General features: G+C 36.4%; 1 protein-coding gene across 3 annotated transcripts; it reads left to right on the plus strand.

Annotated features, from left to right (window-relative positions):
* The first annotated feature begins 4882 nt into the window (after positions 1 to 4882).
* LOC141396355 (uncharacterized) lies at positions 4883 to 22064 on the plus strand. 3 transcript variants are annotated; one of them, XM_073971734.1, is made up of 6 exons: positions 4895 to 5047; positions 5518 to 5789; positions 12147 to 15614; positions 19068 to 19552; positions 19617 to 19797; positions 20258 to 22064. In XM_073971734.1, exons 3-6 carry the CDS (start codon positions 12182 to 12184, stop codon positions 20479 to 20481), a joined length of 4323 nt encoding a protein of 1440 aa, XP_073827835.1. In that variant the 5' UTR covers positions 4895 to 5047; positions 5518 to 5789; positions 12147 to 12181; the 3' UTR covers positions 20482 to 22064. The 3 variants fall into 3 exon arrangements, with proteins under 3 accessions (XP_073827834.1, XP_073827835.1, XP_073827836.1); XM_073971733.1 differs by having other exon boundaries at positions 4883 to 5789; XM_073971735.1 differs by having other exon boundaries at positions 4895 to 5789; positions 20261 to 22064.
* The last annotated feature ends 1358 nt before the right edge of the window (positions 22065 to 23422 follow it).

Genomic DNA, 23422 nt, shown 5'->3' on the forward strand with positions numbered 1-23422 from the left:
TTATTTGTCACTTTGTTCCATGAGATGATTTACAATATTTTGCATTTGTGTCATAAGTGCTACAGCTGGCAAAAAATCGATGGCACTATCGATAAAATCGATTATTTTTTAAAAATGAAATATCGATAGATAGTTTTGCCTATATAAATTTTGCTGTTTTTCGTACACATTTTTCGGAAAGTAAAATGTACATTGGCATTTCCGCCATTTTCATTTTAAAATTCAATATCGATAGATAGTTTTGCCTATCGATAGTATCGGAATAAAAACCCCTAACCTGAAATCCATTGAAATAAATAGAAATTTCTCCGCTTTTTTGTTATGGGTACTTTACACGGTATGTTTTTTACATATGAGTTGCCACTTCTCCCATACACAATGTACATGCAAAGTGACAACTCATATGTAAAAAACATATCGTGTAAAGTACACATTATGTGAGTGTAAGAAAGTAAGCCCGTAGTCACACGTACACATTTTTCTGTAAAATAAAATGTATTTTTTACATTTTTTATAAAATTAAAATAGTTGTTTATTCTCCTTTACATTTCTGTGAACCACTTTTGCATTATTTCAAGGCGATGACAACTTAACGATAATATCGATAGCAATCGATATTTTAAAACATTATATCGAAAATATCTAATGTTGGGAATATCGATGGTTTGCCAGCTCTAATGTGTACCCAACTTAAAGTGGGGTACACACGATCAGTTTTGACTGTCAGTTTTGCTCAAATAATCGGTTTCTCTTATGTTACACGCTAAAACTTTCATACGAAACTTTCCCATTATTTTGGCGTTCTTAGGTCGAGTTCCCCATTACAGCAATTTCATAAAATTACTTTTGTATGGAACTCGATCTATGAACGCCAAAATAATGGGAAAGTTTCGTATGAAAGTTTTAGCGTGTAAGTCCCAATTTACATTAGGCGAGTTTACTTGCGGCAATTGTCAGTTTGTGGGTGAGAGAGGGTTTTGAGAGGCAAAGGGTTACCATATACCTCACCTCTCTCTCCATCAAACTGACAATTGCCGCAAGTAAACTCGCCTAATGTAAATAGGAACTAACTCTTATGTTACACGCTGAAACTTTCATACGAAACTTTCCCATTATTTTGGCTTTCATAGGTCGAGTTCCATATTAAAGTAATTTTATGAAATTACTGTAATGGGGAACTCGACCTAAGAACGCCAAAATAATGGGAAAGTTTCGTATGAAAGTTTTAGCGTGTAACATAAGAGTAACATAAGAGTTTCTTGCCAGTGTGGCCGTTCATTTTTCAAAGTCATCAGGCAACTACAAAATATTTTGTGTTGGCTGGACAGCATGGTACAATAATACAGGTAGCATTATCAAGCCAGCTGATGGTAACATAATGTGTCAATTGCATTGAATTGATGTCAAATTTTTACATCTTATGTTACCAAGAATTGCCGATGCGGCTACCTGTGTATTTGTACCATGCTGGACAGTTTGAAATTTATCGATATTTCCGAAAAATCGACAGTGATTTCGAAGGCGTTTCGTTATTTCGCGCGGAATCAAGCAACATTTATCATGATTTCGCATACAAAAATGAAATCATCTCATTTCGTGATTTCAGCGAAATCAACATCGAAATCACAGTACACATGATATACAACCTTGCTTTTGCCTAAAAAAGTACCAAAAGTTGCAACACTTTTCACGTATCACAATAAACAAGGTAGATGTGCGAATTGCTGGAACAAAAAATGTTAATATCAAAATTTGTAAACAATGTGAAAAAGTATTAAATTACAATGCTATTTTTCATTGTGTTCCCGTACTTTTTTAATGGTAATGTTAGAAAATAGACCGGGAACTGAAAAATTACGGAAATTGCAAAAACTCCAGCAGAAATGTCAAAATCAACCTATCAGCTATAGTATTAGATACCAATGAACATATGAACATGCTTGCTGCTAGTTTCTACTAGGCCAACATTTTATGACAAAACAGGAGAAGAAGTTGTTATTCGGCGCTATTTTTTTTTTTTAAAGAGAAGTGCAAGTCTTGCTAGATTTCGGAGTACGGGAACGCATTTTTAGCACTAAATGGAAAAACTACTGCAAGTACTAATATTTTGCAGGTTTTGAGCAAAACTTTTATAGTACGTTTATATATAACGGGATTTAACAAACCCACTGGGTTTTAAATGTCAGTTCCTTTACATATACGTCAAACAAATCCTGATAATAAGGGTTAACCCCGCAAAAAGCTATAGTATAAACAGCATATTATCCATCAAAATTTATTATTATGATGTCTCAACCATGGTAAAATGAAGTAGAGGTAGGCCAGGTATGAAAATCACTGAGAAATGCCACCCTGCAGCCATGGCTTAAAACGTCAAATGGCATGGACAATAATAATGGTAGATGTACCTGCATAGCTATCCCGTATTACAGAACATATGGAACTTAAATCTTCACTTTTTATATGTTAAAAGTGCCATATAGTGTAAAAACATTTCTTTAGCTAGGCTCCAGAATATTCTTGTTGGAAAAGTGTTCCAAAAATAGCAAAAGTTCTTCCCATGGTACAAGAATTCATAGGTAGGCCAGGTATGAGAATCGCCAAAAAATACAACCCTGTCGCTATGGCTTAAAACGTCAAAATTGTTTTGATGAATGATAACGGATGAGTAAACAAAGAAGAACGAAATGTTGAAATGAAAACAAAACAGAGTTGAATTTTTTGATCAATAATAAATATCAACTCTGCATGTCAACACGGTTTTGACAGATTAAGCCATAACAACAAAAAAATTGTAATCAGCTGTTAGCTGTGTAATATCAATATTTGATAAATTGTTCATTCGTAAGTTTTGCTAAAAAATCAACAATTTTATTTTGCCACGCGAATACATATTTTTTGTTCTTGTTTTTAATTTTAAGATATTGTGTTACAGCAGAAGTTTTTTGTTGGAACAATTCAGCGATACACCTACCTTTATGATTGCATAATGTCAAAAACAATACAAAATGTCAACCCTGCGTTTGACAGATTAGGCCATAAAAAGAAAAAAATTGTAATCAGCTGTTAGCTGTGGCCTACCTTTACTTTATTCTACCATGGTCTCAAGCATGGTCTCAAGCATGGTTCAATTATTAGAAGGTTGGGCAGGTTCATGAAATTATAAAAAAACAACTCCGGTGCCTGTTTGCTTATAACTTCAAAATGACTAATAACAAATGCCACAAGTTTTGTTTATTTGTCAATGTTTCTTTTGTTTTCATTTAATTTCAAATATTACTTTTTCATTTATTAAACAACCAAAATGTGTCTCATCGAAATAATGTTTTTAGACCTTCAGTATATGTGGACGAAATCCGTATCAGACAATTTGGAGTCGAGTTAGCCATGCCCGGACGTCTGTCTGAAGCGCACGATAACTCTCTAACGAATAGACTGATTCGGTCCAAAATTTGCCCAAACATAGGTCAATCTTAAGCGCAAATTCTTAGTCTCTTCCAATTTGTCCATTTGTTCCACCACACCAAAATTGCCGCGATTGTCTTCATCAACTACACCGCCACCAACGTCATAATGTCCTTAAGGGCCTAACCTGTACCTGGAGAAATCCATCCGTAAGATCCATCCATCTATCCATCAGTTCAAACGATCTGCAAAATATATAAATCGTTTAAAAATAAAACAGAAAACAATGATTTGGCCTACCAATCAACTAGGAATCATTGGAGTGTCGTAAGGCTTCTGGTATACTTCCAAGAAGTGTCCATTTCAGGCACAATAACATTTCTTGTGTGTTTTACTTTTACTTTTTTATTCGATTTTGAATTACTTTATTTTGTCAACATTGTTAAAAATCAATGTATACAAACAAACAACTTCAAAACTGTTTTGACACAATAGGCGGACCACAAGAAAAAATTGTAATCAGCTGTTTGCTATGACCTACCTTGTAATGATTGTACCATGGTCTCAACGATAAAATATTTTTTTTATTTGTTAGTACTATAGACAATTAATACGATATATAGATAATTTTACGATAATTTTCCAAATAAAGTTGTAAAGTTCTATATTGTCGTATATTTTTGACGATTAAATCAATTTATAATAAATTGTTTTGAAAATTCATGTTCGATCAGCTACGCATATGCATCTACCTTTATCATTGTGATATGTTTGAAATCAACAAAAAATAAGTGTAAACACCGGGGTGTATTTCAGGATTTCTTGAAATCCAGTGGATATTGGAGCGCAAGTGTAAACTTGGCATTTGAATAATATGCCAAACAATTTTAAAAACAATCGAATTCAATGATTTTTAAAATTGTTTTTAGAACATTTGTATGGAAAAATTGACAGCTTTGCATTGAAACACAAATTTTATCATATCCACAACTCGATTATGTGGAGAAACCTTGACACTTCATTCATTTTTCGCGTTTTTTATAAAAATGCTCAAAAATTGTATTGTAAGCAAACCCACTTGTTGCTTTTGTGGTTACTAAATTTGACGTTTTAGAAATTCAGGAAAAACAAGGGTTCTATAGATTGTTTTCATTTAAATCTACCTCTTTACTTATACCATGTGCTCTGTTCCTTTACGTGCCTGAGGTTACCATTTCTTACCATTTTTAACCTGCAAAGCGTTCCTTTACTTTAGAATAAATACAATTTATATGAGAGCAGTTCACCACTTTTACCATTTTTTGCCGCTGTTACCATACTTAAAAGTAAAGGAACAGACCAATGACTAGCAGCACCTGTACTTGTGTATTTTTTCTGGAAGTCTTTTCGTTCATTGCAATAGTTGCTGTGTTACGTGACGTTATACACTAACTACTCAAAATGGCATCACTTTTTATCTCGCATCCCCATATCAACTGAATACAACTCTGTTCTTCCTAATGCCAACGATTGGCAATGCTACATTTTATTCGTGTGCTTTCGGATTTCAGAAAAAAATTTCGTTTTCGTCTCGCCAAAAGAAGAATTTAATAAATTTTTTACATTACGTGTCTTTGTTAAACCAAAAAACCTGCATAAAAATGTAATATAACCAACAGGGGATACATATTGTATGAAATATTGTCAGAAGTACAGTGTTTTACAGAGAAAAAGTGTTCGAGTGCATGTGAACAATTCGAGGAAAACATTTTTTGCTATGTTCGTGCCGCTATAGTTATGTACATATATTCGTATGTGTGTTTGTTTGTGTAATATTGTGTGTCCACCAAAAAGGAAGAAAAAAGTAACGAGGAGAAATAAATAATAATGAACAGCGTAAACGTAATAGTCAAACAACATTATTAACAAGAAAACGACGACGAAGGAAAAACGGAATACGAAATAGCAGAGGCAGTGAAAAAATAATACAAAATTATTTGTATTGCTTGCTTTTGTTGTACATATGTGTGTGCGTATGTTGCAATACATAGGATACAACTACAACAATTCTCAATATCTTCAAATAAAATAATCAAATCAGCCGAATTAAATATAATCTTAACTTTGATACAGTTTAGTAGCTGTATGAGAAAGAAACAAGTCCATAAAAACAACAATAAATATTGGTTAAGTGATCGGCAGTCACATCAACAAAAACCAAACCGGTAATCACTCCGCCGAGAGGGAGAGAGAGAAACAGAAGTGCTTGTGGTGACAACAGCAAAGAAAAGAAATTGATTAAAACAAATTTTAAACTCGACCTTTGTTTTTTGACTTTTTTCGTTCTAACCTGACCAGCAAAACAGAGAAACAAAAAAGGCAGAACACGGCAAAGTTAGACAAGTGTAAGTGTACCCCAGTTTAAGAGCTGTTTCTTTTGTTGTTGTTCTTGTTCTCTTTTACATTTTTAGTAATGTGATTACAATTTGGACGCAAAGAAAAAATGCGCGCGCGACCACTTTAGCCATATTGACGCAGGCCAAAATGATGGAACGCATTACTTGCTTCAACTTCTTCAACCTCCATCCACATAACATTTTGTACATTCCGCTTCAATGTTGTTTCAGTATTTAGCTGGTGGAATATGTTTGGCGGTGTTGTGAGTTGTTTGTACAAGTGTTGGTGTGTGTATTTGCGCGAAATGTGTTGTATTCGAGTGATCCACATTGGCTGCTATGCTGTGCTTATTTTTATTTGGTGGGGGCTTGCTTTTACTTGGCGTTTCCGCGTATTGGTGTTTGCGTGGATTCTACAACGTTGTTTGTTGGGTTTTTGCAGTGTGGTGTGTTTGATTTTGTATTGGCGTGTGCATGTATAGGTGTGCCTGATTGTGTTTTGTGCTCCAACATCATCATCATCTTGTTTAAAAGCCGCGCCACATCACACAGGCCATGCGTTGTGTTTTTGCTGCCTGTTTTTATTGGAAGTGTGCGTCAGTTTGTGTATGTTTGCATTGTTTTTCAACCTAAAAACTAAACTCAATTTTTGTGGTTTCAAATGAATGATTTATTGTTGTTGAATGTCCCATCATCCTTTGCTAGTGATTTGAAATCATACCCGTTTTCTTTTTGTTTTTGTGCGTTCTAACGAATTTTGGGATTCGGTATTGATCGTTTAAATTTCTCACACTTTGAAACAACAAATAGCTATACCTTGTCATACCTATATAATGCTCTAAGTAACAAGCTATTGAATTGTTCGGATTGACTAAAAGACGACCATTAGGGGATTTGTTGTTTTCCCCTAACCCACTCAATATTTGTTCATCTTTGAATCGTTTCAAAGTCTATTTTGTTAAAAAAGATATTTATTTATTTCCCATGTAAATATTTTATCCATGTATCGCGCGGTACCCGTAGTTCTAAGAAGAATATTAGCAGTCATTTCCTAGTTGCGTTCGTAAGCAATATATTCGAAATATGTTTCTTTGTAGATAATGACATTAGAATAAGAATGTTGGTCGTATGTCCCATGCCTTGGAAATTCTTGATGCTGTACTTTGCTTTGAAGAAGGGAAAAAAATTACTTTTTAGCCAATGGATTTATGACATTTATACCTGCACCTGCAGACAAATCCAACCACAACGCCATAAAGTTTTTCTTAGAAAAATGTTTAGACTTTTGCTCTTCAGAATAGTCCGAATACATATCTAACTATTTCAAAATAATATTGGGAACAAGTGTGTTTTAAGGGTCACCTCGTGGGTAACGGGGAATTCTACTTTACAGCCAGTCTTAAAATCCGACCATCCATTACACATCTGAGTTATATCTATTGTACTTATAGAGTAAAATTGTTAAGTATTTGCGAAATACACTATTCTATTTAACTATTCTTTTATATTTGTATAAGATAGTTAAGTTGAAGACACTAGTGTGCGTTTTCGAACTGTTTTCCTTCGGTAGGTCGGAGAGGAATTTGCAAATTATTTTGCCAAGAATCACGCCAGTGCTAGAGAAGTCATTTTTTATCAGAGTTTCGCGTGCATTTAATAATCTGCCACCTCCACTTAAGTGTCTTGGGGGATCACTTATTTCTTTTAAATCTAAATTGTACACTTATTCCCAATCTCATGATATCTGAATGTAATATGTCTTGTTTTAATTTATTAATGGCCAGATTCTGTTTTTGGAGTTGTCGCTGAAACTTGTTTATATTTTCTTCTCATTTAAATATAAAATAAGATATTAAATTTAATATATGATATGCTTTTATATTTGTTTGGAGTAGTATATGCTTAAACCCCGTTTAATTAGAAATTGTTATTAAATATGTTTATATCTTTATTTAGTTTTAAGGATTAAGTTCAGAGTTAGGTGTAGTTTAGGATAACTTTGCTTTTGTAACATAGATGGCCTTATAGGCTTGGTTACCCATTCGAAATAAATAAAATAAATAAAAAAAAAATAAAAATATTATGAATTAATTCCTATAGAATAATTTGTATTATGCGAATTACTCAAACATTTTATTTCTCTGAGAAAAACTGTTTTAATTTTGATGGAATTAGTTTTTTGTTAAATATACCTATTTCTTTATAACAATTAATAGCATCCATAGCATCTTTGGCTGTGATTTGCATCAGGATAATTGTCCATAAATATATCAATTGCTTTGGTTATAAGTTGCATCGATTCTGATGAGCTTCACTTTAAACCTCTTTTTTCTGGGGCAACATTATGCATGTTCCGAGGCAATCGAAAATAGTCATTGCTAAGTGATTAATCGAATGAAGCTAAGAACTCATGAATGTCCCCTTCACGATACTCAAAGTCATATGTACCTAGGTATTATTTTTTTATAACGCAAATCGAATCATTAACGCCTAACGAAACAAATTCGATTTTTTTTGCTAACCCAAATCAAGGCATTAGTGTATGGACTTTGGAGGTAGTGTGTCAATAGAGACATGACATTGGGTGTTGTGAATCAACAGTTCATGAAGGCCATATGGGCCGCCCAATGCCCACATTGATTAATTCCACTTTTTGAAAAATCTTAAATTTACTGGTATGTTCCAGAACTTGCTGCAAGAATCTACAATTTTTACTACGATAACGATTTTTCCTTTATGTTATCGAAAAAATAGTAGATTCTTGCAGTTCTGGAACAGATCATAAGTGCCAAAGCCCTTGATATAGTCATAACATTTTATATTTATAATAACTTACCTGAATAATAAAGATTAGCTCCGTTAAATGGCAAATATACAGGTATACAATGGCAAACAAACATTTCTTAACTTTTCGTTATATGGAGTTAATCGATGTGCGCACTGTGCTGCGCATATGGAGACATTGGTACCAGAGTTTCACCACTAGATTTTTTGCAATATTTGAGACTTTTCAGTAGATTTAAAAGCTATATGCATAGGTTAGGTTATAGGATGCGCAGCTGCTATAGGTTGCAGCCTCTCCACTCGGAGACCTTATGGTCCATTGTGATCATCCTGGGTGTTGAAGGTGTTGAAACATTTTTGTGTGTTTATTGGTTGTAGTTGAAAAAATTTGTGTAAGATAGTTGCGGATCCGGTTGTGGTGATAATGAGTGCTGGTGATGGAAAGAAGAGATGCTATGGAGATGGAGATTAGTTATGGATAGGAAAAAGTAGATGGAAGGAGACAGGGGAGAGTAAAGAGATGATAAGAGAGTGAAGGCGAGGAAACAGATAATATTTAGAAGGTAGATTAACTAGTATATATAGCCATTTAAGGCACTGCAGAGGCCAGAGATGCTAGCAAGACTGTGGGGTCGGAAGAGGAGAAGCGAGAAAGGGATTCCGTCGTGTGAACGCCAAAAAGCCTGTGTCTTTTGGCCCTCAGTCTGGGACACAGACAGAGAAGATGTTCAATTGTCTCCGTCTCCTCCACGTCCTCACACAGCCTACAATAGTCACTGCTACTGTTGCCCCATTTCCAAGTCATAGATCTGATGTTGCAGTGACCAGTAATGATCCCGACAACAACTCTGATCTCCGACTTGCACAACGAGAGAAGGGAAACAGTTCTACGCGCTGAGATTACCGGCCAGATTGACTTAGCAACCCGACATCCAGGAGCATCTAGCCAAATTCTTTTGGTTTTCTCAATGTAGAACCTGGTGAGTTTATCCATGAAGTGACAAAGCGGAGGTTTCACACCAACCTCCACTTGCATGTTGGTTGATTGTGAGCCCCGCCTCACCATTTCATCCACAATCTCATTACCCTCAACACCACAGTGACCAGGTACCCAACAAAATCTTACTGGCATACCACAGGTTTCCAAGATTGACCTACAATCTCGAACGATCCTAGACTTAATAGTGAAAGACCTTAATGCTTTTAGCGCTGCCTGGCTGTCTACGTAAATAGTGACTGCCCTGTTTGCTAAGTCCGTTCTTCCCACTATTGCCTCTAAGGCCTTCAATATTGAAAAGACCTCTGCCTGGAAAACACTACAGTTGTCATTAAGTTTAAATGAGTACCTAATGTTCAGTTCATCAGAGTACACACCAGCGCCCATGCTATCTTCCATCTTCGACCCATCAGTGAAGATACCTAGATAGGCTATCAGGAATTGGTCTGCACAGAACCCATTCATCCCTATCGGGTATTAAAACCTCAGCTATAGTGAAGTCAAGAGTTGGTGAAATGTAATCGGTCTCACCCCCTCTGTTTCCAAGCACTAGCTGACTACTCAACCGCTGTAGAATGTTTGCATGACCAAGTAGTAAGCAACGCCACATGTCAAATTCCCTAAGCCTCAAGGCACACCTGGAGGCCTGATACTGTACCAAAATATCCAGAGGTTGGATATTTAAAACAGCATCAGCGCCGCCTGAGGTGTGCTTTTAATAGCTCCAGTAATAAGAATTAACGCGGCACGTTGCACACTACTTAGCTTGGTTTTTAGCTTATCAAACTCCATAAGTATCCCGTTCAGTACCAGAAGCCACAACAGAGGTGATAATACTACCCCTTGTGGCGTTCCTCTGGTGACCGACTACTTTATAGAACTCTCTCCTAAGCTTGAATTGATTAGCATTCTATCTATCCAATTTATTAGAATTGAGGGGACACCTAGTGTTTCTAGAGCAGAGTGAATTGATTCAAGTTTCACGTTATTAGACGCGCCCTCTATGTCTAAGAAGGCAGCTAAGGTGAAACTTGAATCATCCATATTCTCCTCTATACAGCCCACAACCTCGTGTAGCGCTGTGTCTGTTGATTTCCCTTTTACGTAAGCATGTTGGGAGTTACTTACAAGGTCATGTTTATATATGACCTGATTTGCTAGATGCATAAAATGGCATTTAATAGTAAAATTCAGTGGAATTCGTTAATCAAAACGTAGTATAAGATAATGAACTAAATTGTAATTTTTATTAAAAAAGTTAAAGTAAAGACTGTTGACAAAGTCACCATAATAGTAGACAAAATGGTGGCATGTCGACACTTGACCCTAGGTTTCCTACAGAGAGTTTTTACATTTCCTTTAGCTGGGTGAGTGTGAACCCAAAATATACTTTCTTCAGATGTAATTCGAATCATATTAGTTGTATTTCGAGAATTCCACTTACAACAATTGAATTGTTTCGAATTACAAATGGACTTAGAACTGGAATGATTCGAATTACATATGAAAAAGGTATATATTATTCTATCCAGGGCGCAGGTATTTTTTGCGAATTATAGGTGCTTTTGATTATCGCCATCCAAGGCACGATCTGGTAATGAAAAGTCGACTTTGAAATCCAGCTTTTTAAACCATAAAGTGATTGTTGGAACATTCATGACTACAAGTTCGAAGCTTATGCAGGGAGCCTTATCAAAGCTATCTCGTTGGGCCACAGCAAACGACCTTGGAGTTAATCCATTGAAGACATAAATGCCACTGTTCACTAGAAAGCGTAAGTTCGGCGATTTTGTGGTACCAGCTCTACAAAAACTACATCTCTCACCCGAAGTAAAATTCAACTGCCATCGAAAAGGTATGTTGACCAGACGAAGATAGATTAATCGCACTCTATTTGTGGCGATTTTGTGGTACCAGCTCTACAAAAACTACATTTTTACCCGAAGGATTTCCATTCTCTATATATCAATGGAAACACATTTGGTCAAAACACAAAATGCGGTGGCAAAGGCAACAAACAAACAAATATAAACAAAAGTTCGTTGAACGTGCGAAATTCTTATTCATCGTTGTTGGCATTTGTTGTAAATACAAATTTTGTGAATGACATGCTTGATATGTACATATGTATTTGTGTTTTAGCCAAAAATGTGAGAGCTATTTCTCTGTGTAAGTACACTCGAATTGTAAGAGAGTTTCTAAAGTTTGGCGGCATTAAAAGCTAATTTACAAAGTCATTGGTATTTTAAAATCACAACGTGTGGTGATTTTGAACTGTGTTCAGTGTAGAAAAGGCATAATTGTGTTGCTATTGCCACTAATCGTTGTTGTTGTGTGTTTGTTGAACACAAATTGTAAAACACACACACATTTACCCATACATTTGTATATTTTACACACCACCTATCCCAATGTATACATTATACATGAAGGAAGTGACTTACGTTTGGGTGTAATATTAGGTCTCGAAATTTTTGATTTGGTCCACTATTCTATGTTTTGAAATCTACTGATATTAAACATCTTTATTAACTTTTTATACCAATTACTAATTGATTTTTCCTGTTATCCTCTCCCCTATACAGATACAACATTTCTAATTGATTAATTGAATGTCAAGATGAGTTACAATCAAAAACCGCCTGGATCTGGTGGCAGTGGCATGGGAGGGGGTGGCAGTGGTGCTGGTGGTGGCCCTCCCAATGGCCCCAACAATATGCCACAAGTTGCAAAAACATTTGCTGGCATTCAACAACAAATGCAAAATTTAGTTCATGGCCAAAATCCTTTGCCACAATCATCGCAGGCTGATTTAAATGCATTTTTCCAACAGCAACGTATACAGAATATGCTAAAGCAACAACAACAATTTTTACAATTTCAACAACAAATGCAGCAGCAACAACAGCAACATCAACAACACCAACAGCAGCAACATCATAATATGGGTGGTGTTGGTGGCGGTGTACCGGTTGGTGGTGTGCCAGTTGGTGGCGGTGGTGGAGGACCCAGTTCGGCTGGAGGCGGTGAGCCTTTGGCATTAACACGTACTCCTGGTGCTGCAGAACTTTTAAATAAAACCTATCAGCAACAGGCTAATGGTAATCCAGCTGCTAATCCCACATTTAATCAGCTACAACAAACATTGCAGGCCTTACCAACCAATTTTGTGCAACAACTACAGGCTTTTCAATATCAAATGCAAGCTAAACAAATGCATCAGCAACAGCATGGAGGAGTGAATCCTCAAGGTGGGTCACATTTGGGGCAACAGCAAGTTATGCCACAGGGAGTGCCACCACCGCCCACCACAACAGCAATGTCTCATCAACAACAGCAGCAACAGAAACATCAACAGCAGCAGAATGCCTTGTCAACGGCTGCTGCGGTGCAACAATTTCAACAGAGATACTTGTCGGCAGCTGCCCAAGTAGCGGCCAGCAATAACAAGTTGGCTTCGGCAGCTCCTCCTCCGCCGCCCCTAACTAACCAGATGAAGAACCCAAATTTACCATCAAACACTCAACTTACACCAGTGACAGGTGCCAATGTCGGCGGTAGTTTAATAACACCACCACCCTCTAGCAGCTCTTCGTCACATCAAAAGGGGGGGCCGGCAAATATGGGACCCACATCTGGCATCAACAAACACCCAAATCCCCAAGCTCCTCCACCATCCATATCAATGACGCCCACAAAGCCACCATCCGCAGCAGCAGTGCCCAGTGCCGCACATCAACAAAACAAATTCACACCACCCACAAATGTGGCGAACAAAAATCCTTCTGCACCACCGCCTCTAGGGCACAACCAAAATTTACAAAAGCCGTATGCTGGCGGAGGTGCTAGTAGCGGTGCATACAGCAATGCAAGTAGTCCAGCAAAAACTGGTACTTTATCAAATGCTGATACAGCTACAGGGGCTGCTCTAAAGTCACCACAGTCAACACCAGTGCAGTTGACCAAGCAAATGCCTGTAGCAGCTAATACAGCCAATACAATGGCTAACAAAGGAGGTGGCAACAATACCACAGTGGCGCCACCAACAACGGCAACGACAACAACGTCAACATCGTCTTCGCCTTCGCCCCAAAAAGTGGCGCCACCCACAATAGCTAATATTACCGCTTCGAGTGCTACGTTTCCCTCTTTTCCACCTCAACAGCCTACACCAATTCATCCGGGTAGCAGTGCTTTAAAAACTCCACCAGCAACTCCCACGGTCACCACCACAACCACAGCAATGGCAACAGCAGCAGCCTCATTAACACCACTATTAACGGATGCGGCCAAACCAAATATTTCCGAAAAGGAGCCACCTCAGAAAGAGCCAATTGACAACAAAAATCCCACAGATGTGAACAATTCAGCAATCACAACATCTTCAACCGTTCCTGCGGAAGGACAGAAAAAGGAAGTTGAAAAACCTTTGGGAGATAACAAAAATGAGCCATCAGCGACTAACAAAGTTCCTGTCGTTGAAGCCAAAAATGAATCCAATGCACAAACGGTGACCGCCGAAGCAAAGGCAACTGAAACAAAAACAGAAGAAGCTGGAACAAAATTGTTAAAACCAGAAAGCCAAACCGTTGACTCAGCAAAAGAGGAGGATACCACTCCCAAAGAGGTTTCTGGGGAACAGACGACAAAGCAAAAGGAGGATAAGAAGACGCCTATCGTAGAAAAAACTCCAAGTGAAAATGATTCCAAAACTGCAAAGACACCACCAGTAAGTGATGATAAACAAGCGGATAGTCAAAATGTTGCGTTGAAAGCCAATGATGCGTATACGCCTGTGGAGACTAAATCCACAGAAAAGCCAGCAGAGGTAGAGAACAAAAAAGCCAATGATACCACAACAGAAAATACAGAAATCAAATCACCAATAACGCAAGTGGAGGATAGCAAAGATGACAAAACAAAATCTAAAACTAACTCAGAAACAGTTCTACCAGCAAACACTGAGGCCAACAAATCCACAGAAAAGGTGGAAGCAAAGGCTAAAGTGCAAGAAAAAATAGACAAAGAAGAAGTAGACAAATCAAAAACGAAGGAAACAATTGAAAATGTGGCAGCAAAGGCTGAAGAACAAAATCCAACACCACCATCTAACACTAGTAAAGAGAGCACTGAAACAATTGCTGCTGGTAAAGATGTTCCAAAAGAAATCCAAACTAAGGCTACTGCATCTAGAACCACTGTTAAAGCGGATAACAAGGTTAGCTCTCTGGGCAAAGGCAACTCAACAACAACAACAAATGCTAGTGACGCTCCTAGCACCACCACTAACGCAAAGGAATCAACTGATAGTAGCAGCAAAGCCACTACTAGTTCCACTGCTGTAACTTCAACTGCAGACACTTCCACGCCAGTTAAAAAGCAAGCTCGGGCCACAAAGTCAACTGCCAAAATTAAATCCTCTTCCACAGCGACCACCACCACGGCCGCCAGTGAAAGCAAATCTCCCGAAAAATCCACAGAAGAAAAGTCAACACCAGCCAGAGCTAAACGTAAATCAAAAGCACCCGAACCTCAGGTATTGGATTCTGCACCATCAACACCCAAAGATGATGATTCCGATCGTAAATCAAAACGTCATCGCCTGAAGACAATTCTTTACCAAAGTCCACTTCCTGAATTGGCCTTCATTACCAAGTTATCGGCCAGTGAGGCGTCGAATTCGCCCAAGCCGATGTCGAATGAAGATCGTCTAATTGTATTCTATAAAAATGAATATATGGCCGTACGTAATGCCGAAGGTACATTCTATTTATGTCAGACCATGCAAAATGTTTACCGAACATCGCCACGTATTAGTATTCGTTGGCTTTCGGAGGATCCCAAGGATAGCAATGTGTATATACCAGATTTTTATGATCATACCGATATTGAATGTGTTCTTACTACGGTCGAACTGAAACGCATCGATAAGGGTCATATGCGTTTACCAAAGACGGAGAGAACGCGTATCGAGAGCATATTAAAGAAGGCAATTGATGTGGAGAAGGGTTTAGTACCAAGACCAGAGCTAACGGAGGAGAATCCTGATGGACGTAAGTTTTTTATGTTTTTCATAATAACCATGAATCCGGGGGTATATAATGTTTGGACTTGTAGCTGTCGAAGTTGACTACTATTTCACACGCACTTTAACTTATGATCCATTATGTTTATTCCATAGAGTGCTAAAAAGAGAAGTTTAACAAAAATATACCTTGTGGACAGAAAGAAGTGGATAAAGAATTTTTGTATCTAGGTGTGACATTTCTTCTAGTTGCAACCACCCCAGGCCCATAGCATGGAGAGGCAGATTTGTTGGCTAGGTTTGGCAAGATATTGGATCGTTCACCCATGATTCGCAGTCTTCTGGTCGTGAGCATTGGACTGCGACATAATAGGTGTTCGATTGTTTATGTATCTAATTCATCTTCGCATAGCCTGCAGAAGTCAGCAATTTCATTTATTTTCCATTTGCAGAACAAATATCTTACTCTGAAGGAGCTAGAAATAATTCCTACCGTTAGTTTTAGATCTCATTTCTTCAAAAGTAGGGATGTGATTCTTCGCTTAGAGAGGATTGGTCAGATTATCTTGGAGAAATTGCGGTTGGGTTCGTTGAGCCAAATCAGGCTAGCCTTATTCCGATATCTTTGTTCTAACTTCTGAATGAGGTGGCACAGAAGACCCAAAGCCCAACAAAAAGTTCGATAGATTCTTCCAAAACTGTCTTGCAATCCAAAACTGTCGCAGACTTGGTATAGAAGGACTTGAGTAATTTAATGACTGTTTTTTTTGTTGTTGTTTTTAAATCTAGTGATCTAGTTCAGTACCATAGTTCGTTTGCGTATGAAAGAGAAAACAAAGAGATATAACTCATTCGCAGTTCGTTCATATAAACGGCCGGTGTCCACTGAACTATATATTGAATGTTTCGAATGTTGGCGACCAAAATGCAAATATAAGTATAGTACAAGGTGGCGCAAAAGTAATCCTCCGAAGTTTTTTGGATGTAATTAAAAGAAAATGAAAAACTTTGATTTTTCATGTGGATTATTTTTATTTGGTCTTTTAATTTTTTTTACATCAAGTCGAGAATATGATATCAGATAAATGGCCGCCGCCACAGATTATTGTCTTTTGAGCCCTTTTATGCCATTTTCCATCACTTTGGCCAAAACTTCCGGCGATAGGTCCTCACATTCTTGTCGGATATTGTCTTTAAGAGCTGAAAGAGTCTGAGGCTTGCTGACATAAACCGGCGACTTCAAAAAGCCCCACAAAAAGAAGTCTGGAGCGCCTCATCACTCAGGCTTATTTTTGATGAAAAATCATCTTCCTGTTGGTGGTGATTAAGGATGTTAGACGCGATTGGCGGTCAGCATCTAACAGCTGATGCACCGTCTGGACTTTGTACGGAAACATCTTCAAATCTTGTACCAAAATTCGCTGTAAAGACCGTCAACTGATACCCATTTGCGTGGCACGTCGTGTGGCCTATGTTGGCGGCGCTTCCATGACATCCTCGGTTACAGCAGCAATATTCTCTGGAGCAGTGTAGCGTAATATTGTTTATTAACGTGTATTTTACATGTGTTTACTACACAAATGTCAAAACAGAACTGACATTAGGGGCCAATCGCAAAAATTATAGTATTTTCTGATAGGAAAATTACTTTTGCGCCACCTTGTATTACAATAGTTTGAATTATTAAATATTGTTTATAATATCGGCAAAAGTCTCTCTGTTTCCGCTTCGCTTAGCAGGATTATGACGCAACGTATGCCGGTCCATTCTTGGATGTTTTTGATCCACAGATGTTGTTTCCTCCCACTCGTAGGCCTTCCTTCAAAGTTTACACGGATAATACTTTGCAGCAGTTTGTATTTTTGATTTCTCATAATGTGTCCCAAGTATGAGGTCTTTCGTCTCTTTATGTTATTCAACAGCTCTTTTTCTCTGTGTAATCTTCTCAGAACTTAATTATTTGATATGAAGTGTGTCCATGATATTTTTAGGATGCGTCGATATGTCCACATCTCAAAGGCTTCGAGTTTTTTCATATCTATGGATTTTAAGGTCCATGTTTCCACGCCATATAATAGGACAGACCATACATATGTTTTAATATACCTTATTTTAGTTTTTAAGTTTACATTATGGCTTGTAAAGACTTTTTTATATTTAAACAATGTGTCTCTAGCCATTTCAATCCTGCAGGCTATTTCTTTAGAAAGCTTTGGACTCTTTCCACATTTATTTCATTAATTTTTAATGGGGCCGCATTAGTATATGTATGATGTTTGCTGATGACCATGTATTTCGTTTTGTTGATATTTATTTTAAGATCGTATTTTTCGCTGCAAGTGGTCAGTCTGTTGACGAGTTCTTGAAGTCCTGACATATTATCAGTTTTAAGAGTGGTGTCATCGGCATACCTTATGTTGTTAATTCCAATTACATATATTCCTTTCCGGAAATCATTTATTATCAATGGATAATAAAATCTCTATCATTTTGTCATGTTGGACCGTGTCAAATGCTTTTTCATAATCAATAAAGCATATGAACACGTCCTTCTGCGAATTTCGAATTTCCGTTCAAACGAACTAGATTTTAACAACTCTAGTCACCGGCCCTGCTATGTATGTCCCTTTTCATATTGCCTATCAATTCTGCAGCTTTTTTGTTTGCAAAAATTTGGACTTGAAGACATTACACGCTATAGACGCCTGCACCTGTTCCTGTTACTATCTTAGAGTCATCGGTATACATTTGTATACCGTGGAGAGTTGTGGGTCCTGGCCTGTGCTCTTATTGTCTCGAAGTTCGGTTCTTCGTAGTTCGAATATGCCATTTCCCTTCAATATCAAGTGGATTGAGATAAACATTTTCTTCAAAATGTTTTGGGACAAAATCTCCCATTTTTCAGGATTTTTTTGTCTGATATAATTGACGGGCATAAATCACAAAATCATTTTCAGCCCAATTATGAATATCAAGTCTCCGTGAGTTCTCTCACTTTTTCCTTTAAGTTGAAACGGCAAAAAGACAAAACTCACGGGGAGTTTACATTCATAATCATAATGTTTGTGTTATGTCCGAGCATCGAGATACAGCGGTTGATTGGACACCACACAATTGGGGCGGATGCTAGTAAAGTCAGGGTGGGTAACGAATACAAAGCGTTATTGTCCTAGGCCGTGAGCAGGTCAGCCTGTTATCTTTCAATGCAGATACAAGTGTGATATGTATGAAGTTGATTTAATCCTTGAGCGTTTTGTTTTCTGAATGACTGGAAGGAATTCAACTTCGAACTGCTTTCATTTACCCTAGTAGTCCGATAGTAAGCTGGTCTACTAGCATGGGAACAAGACATCACTATTCTCAAGGTTATATGTTGCCATTCTTATGCTTGACTATATAAAAACATGTTCCGGCCGAACTTACCACCCCACATTTTCCCTGTTTTATTGATTTCTTATTTTTTCTATCTGTTTTCTTTCAGTTGATATTTCCCTATTCAAAGATGAATCTCAAATTGAAAAGAAATCAGCACTGATTGATGGTGAAAGTGGTGGAACTCCTGGTGCAGTGGGTGGTGGTAGGAAATCCCGAAAAGGAGGAAATACATCAACGCTATCAAAAACACCTGCAGCTGCTCAAACACCTTCGTCAAAAACAGCAGCTAAAAAACGCAAGAGAAGTTCGGGAGGTGCAACATCATCATCTGGTAAATCGCCAGCAAAGAAACGGAAAACATTAACCAAACGTAAGAAGAAGCGTACAAATCACAGTGACGATGAAGATGATGAAGAAAGTTCAGATGATTACGAATCCGATACAGAATACAAGCCAACACAGAAACGAACCACAGTTACAGCGAGTGCAACCAAGGCTACACCCAGAGCACAAAGATCACCATTGGCTAAGGCAAGGGCAGCATCGCCCATAACGCCAACAACATCTAGATCTAGAAATGTACCTCAGAAAGTAAGTAGATAATAGATTGATAAACAAATTATAAGACCACTAATATGACTTTTTTTGTTTAAAGAACACATCTCCCACACCACCCACACCATCGCCATCTACATCAAAGGCCACACGCGGTGAACGAGCAGCCAAAAGGAAATCTCTTACAGATGCTGGCTCTTCCGAAGAATCTTCAACGCCAGCCAAAAAACCAGCAACTTCAACCTCAATTAATAATACAAAATCCACAACTAAAACCAAGAGTAAGTCGAAGAAGTAAAGTGCTGCTGCAGTTATACTCCCTGAGAGAGATAAAAAAGAGGCAACATTGTTTAATAACAAATTTAATATCATGTCATGTGTGTTCTACATCATCATCATCATCAGACCCTATGTTCTGAAAGTGTTATTGTCATTTTTTCCCAAGATTACTTCGTTTGTATTAGGCAAATTATATTGGAAATTTTTACAAAAATATCAATTGAATCAACGGAGTTGATACCATTCATTCACGCATAAAATCTTCCATTTATAAATTGGGACTGTAATATTCGTTACAAAGAAAATTATATAATTTAATTATGATCATTGTTTTCTCAACAACCACCCACACACAACCATTGAACAACACATTTTTTCATAGTTTTCACAACCATATCTGTCCCCCATCGCGCTTATAGAACACAATTTTCTTAAATTATCTCTGTGTGTAAATATTTTCAGCAGATGAAAATGTTTCACTAGAGGAAGACAAAACTTCAAATAAATCCAATAACGAGTCAAACCCAACGACAATACCAACTTCCAACTCATCATCAAGCTCCTCTAAAACTGCCGCAACCAACTCATCATCATCTACCAGTGGTAGTAATGGTGCAGCAGCAGCACCTTCAACTATGAGTGATAATGGCAATGGTGGTACTCGAATTTCACGAAATCGGAAGTAAAAGAAAGCATTAAGCAAGACAAAACTTAGAGATATTCGCCACACCACAAAGGAAAACAAAATACACAAATTTAATGTAGAATGTATGATGAATTACTTAAATGAAAAACAAAGTTTAAACTCTATTAGGTTTAGTTGATATTTTTAAGTTTCTATTTATGTTTTCCTCCTTTTTATATTTCCCCCGTTCTGCATTACATTGCCGAAATGACTATCTTCTATGATTAAAGGTTTATCCCATTCTTTGCCTGACACACACACACATTTCTTTTTCTTGTTCACTGTGTAAATGCAAAATGAAAACAAACAAAAATCTGTGTAATATTTCTCATAATTTAAGAGACCATGAATGATGAATGAAAGTATCCCCCTCTTATATATGTATGTATGTACGACATTTAAGTGCGTATTTTTTATATGTAATTATAACTATTTTCCATTTGATTTGGATATTTTTTTTAACAAAAACAGTGTAAATTTAAGCTAAATATGTAATTTCTTTAATTTGTATGTTTTAGAGCTTGTTTCGTTGTGCATTTAATGTACAAGTAATTAATTAATATATATTGTTTAGTATATGAAATTCATAAGAAATATATTTACGTACCGACTTAAAATTTGAAAACCACGAAGAAGGAAATCGAAAAATATATGGAAATCATGTTACAAATTTTCGAAATTAAATATATCTAGTTCAAAAAATTTTTTTAAGTTTTGCATGGCCATGAGTTGGTCTTTCTTCTAGAATTTCATGCGATGCAATTATCAAATGTCATAAAATTATTGTAACCATTGATTTATTTTTCTGATTATGTAATCATATTAAATCACTTAATGATTGCTTCTGTATTTTTAGATTGAATATTTATTGAATTGGATAAAACGATATTTTTAATCTAAAGTTGTTTTCGATTTCCATATCATTTTGTGTGATTATACTCAACATTTTTGCAAATACCCCCAACTATTGACACAAATTGTTTATATTATTTTTTCTATACATTTTACAAATGTTCCAATTTCAATTAATTCCCATATGTGTTTTGTTTATTTAAAATAAATAACAAAAAAAGTGAGAAAACAACCTATTTTCCCTTTAGTTACTAAGCTTCTAAACCAGATTATTGAAAGCTAGTTTTAGAGATATATATCAACTCATATTCATTTCCCTCTCCTTCTTCCTTCCTGCTGCCATAATTGGCAATAATAATCATCGTTTTAAGATTAGAAATGCAAATAAACAGCAGCAACAACAACAGCAATTCTCATGTATAAGATGCAAAAAAAATGTTCTATCTCCCTTTTTGATTGCGCTATTCACCCACTCACATATTATATGCAAGAACATGACATTTAACTTTAATCAATAAACAGATAAATTAAAAAAAGAAATATAATCAATTTTAAGATTAATAGAATTAATAATAACAAAAAAGTAAAAAATAACAAAAACACAAACAAATTCAATATTAAAAATCTTTAAAATATCTTAAGATTTTTAATTAAAAACAACAACAAAAATTAACAATTTAAACATATTAAAATAATAAATAAATATGATAATAAAAAACAACAAAACAAAAAGGGGTGTTTTAACAAAAACAAGTTTTTCCATGCTTATTGTTGTGTGTGTGATACGACGGATGGTTGCGGTGATGTAAGTAATATCTTTAAGAATGAAAAAAATGGAAATACAGTTTGTCGAGGATATGTTTTCGAACGAAGAAAGTAAAGTTTTTTTTGGATTTATTTAAGAAAGATTGCTAATAACACTATGGGGTCGATTATGCATTGCCACTAAACTTGAGTTGCGTTGCCAATTGTCAGCACAACTGAGATGAAATGTTGTATTATTGGTGTCAATCCAACTGCGTTGTCGATAAACGTGTTATCGATCAGTGTTTTTTCAAATTTGTGAACTCTACCCATGTAAAATAATTATATGTGCAAACTAATATTGTGATATTTATTATCGAAAACAAAATATATTTCCAATATTATTTTTACATTGTAGTTAGTGCTTACGATTGCTTTTAAAATGTGAAAGAAAATTGTGTTCTTATTAATTTCATATTAGAGAAAAATAATTTATAAAAAATTTGTCATAGAAAATAATTATATGTGCAATAACGAAAATTGTTAAAAAATTCATATTAATGAACAAGATTGTTGTACATTTAACATGATATTGTATTGTCCTTGTGGATTAGGACTTGTTGTAGCCTTTGTCTCATAGAACCGTCTAGGTTTTTTAAGGTGTTAGTGGTGATATACTCCCATTCCGCCAATAATGCACATTTCAATGCTTTCAGCTTCGAGCACTCCTTTGACTTCGCGAAAGCTTTGGCGGATAGTATGCCCCGAAGGTCTTCAATGGGTTTGTGGCCATGAGTCATAGCTGGCCACTCCAATAACCGTACATTTCGTGCTTTTAAAAACTCCTTTGTAGGTCCAACAGGGTGATTCGGGGCTATATCCTGCTGGAAAGTCCAATTTTATCCGTACAGTTCTCCCGCAAAATCTATTAAGTTGTTCTCTAACAACTAAATTAATATTTCGGCACTCATTTTTGTCGGAACAAAACTTAAAGTAGACTTTCGTCGATGTTAAGTGTTCCCTATATGACGTGACAGACGCGAATGTTTTATAATTCTCATATACATAATAATTTTTTATTGGTTTGAAAATTAAAATCGAATGTCTCAACTAACGGGATTACAAATTAAATTCCATTAAGGTATTACCACTAAGCAAAAAGTGAGAGGACATAAGCAAAATATAGAAAAAAAATTAAAATTTAATACCGTTAGAATTTATTTGAGAATTGGGAAGTTTTCGAGGAGGATCTCTTATGGTATGCGCTGCATTCAGAGCTGGACGAAAGCATAATTTAAGTTTTGTTCCGACAAAAATGAGTGCCGAAATATAAATTTAGTTGTTAG

This window comes from Musca autumnalis, unplaced genomic scaffold, assembly GCF_047663935.1.
Source record: "Musca autumnalis isolate F117 unplaced genomic scaffold, ASM4766393v1 scaffold_3, whole genome shotgun sequence".
Lineage (NCBI taxonomy): Eukaryota > Metazoa > Arthropoda > Insecta > Diptera > Muscidae > Musca > Musca autumnalis.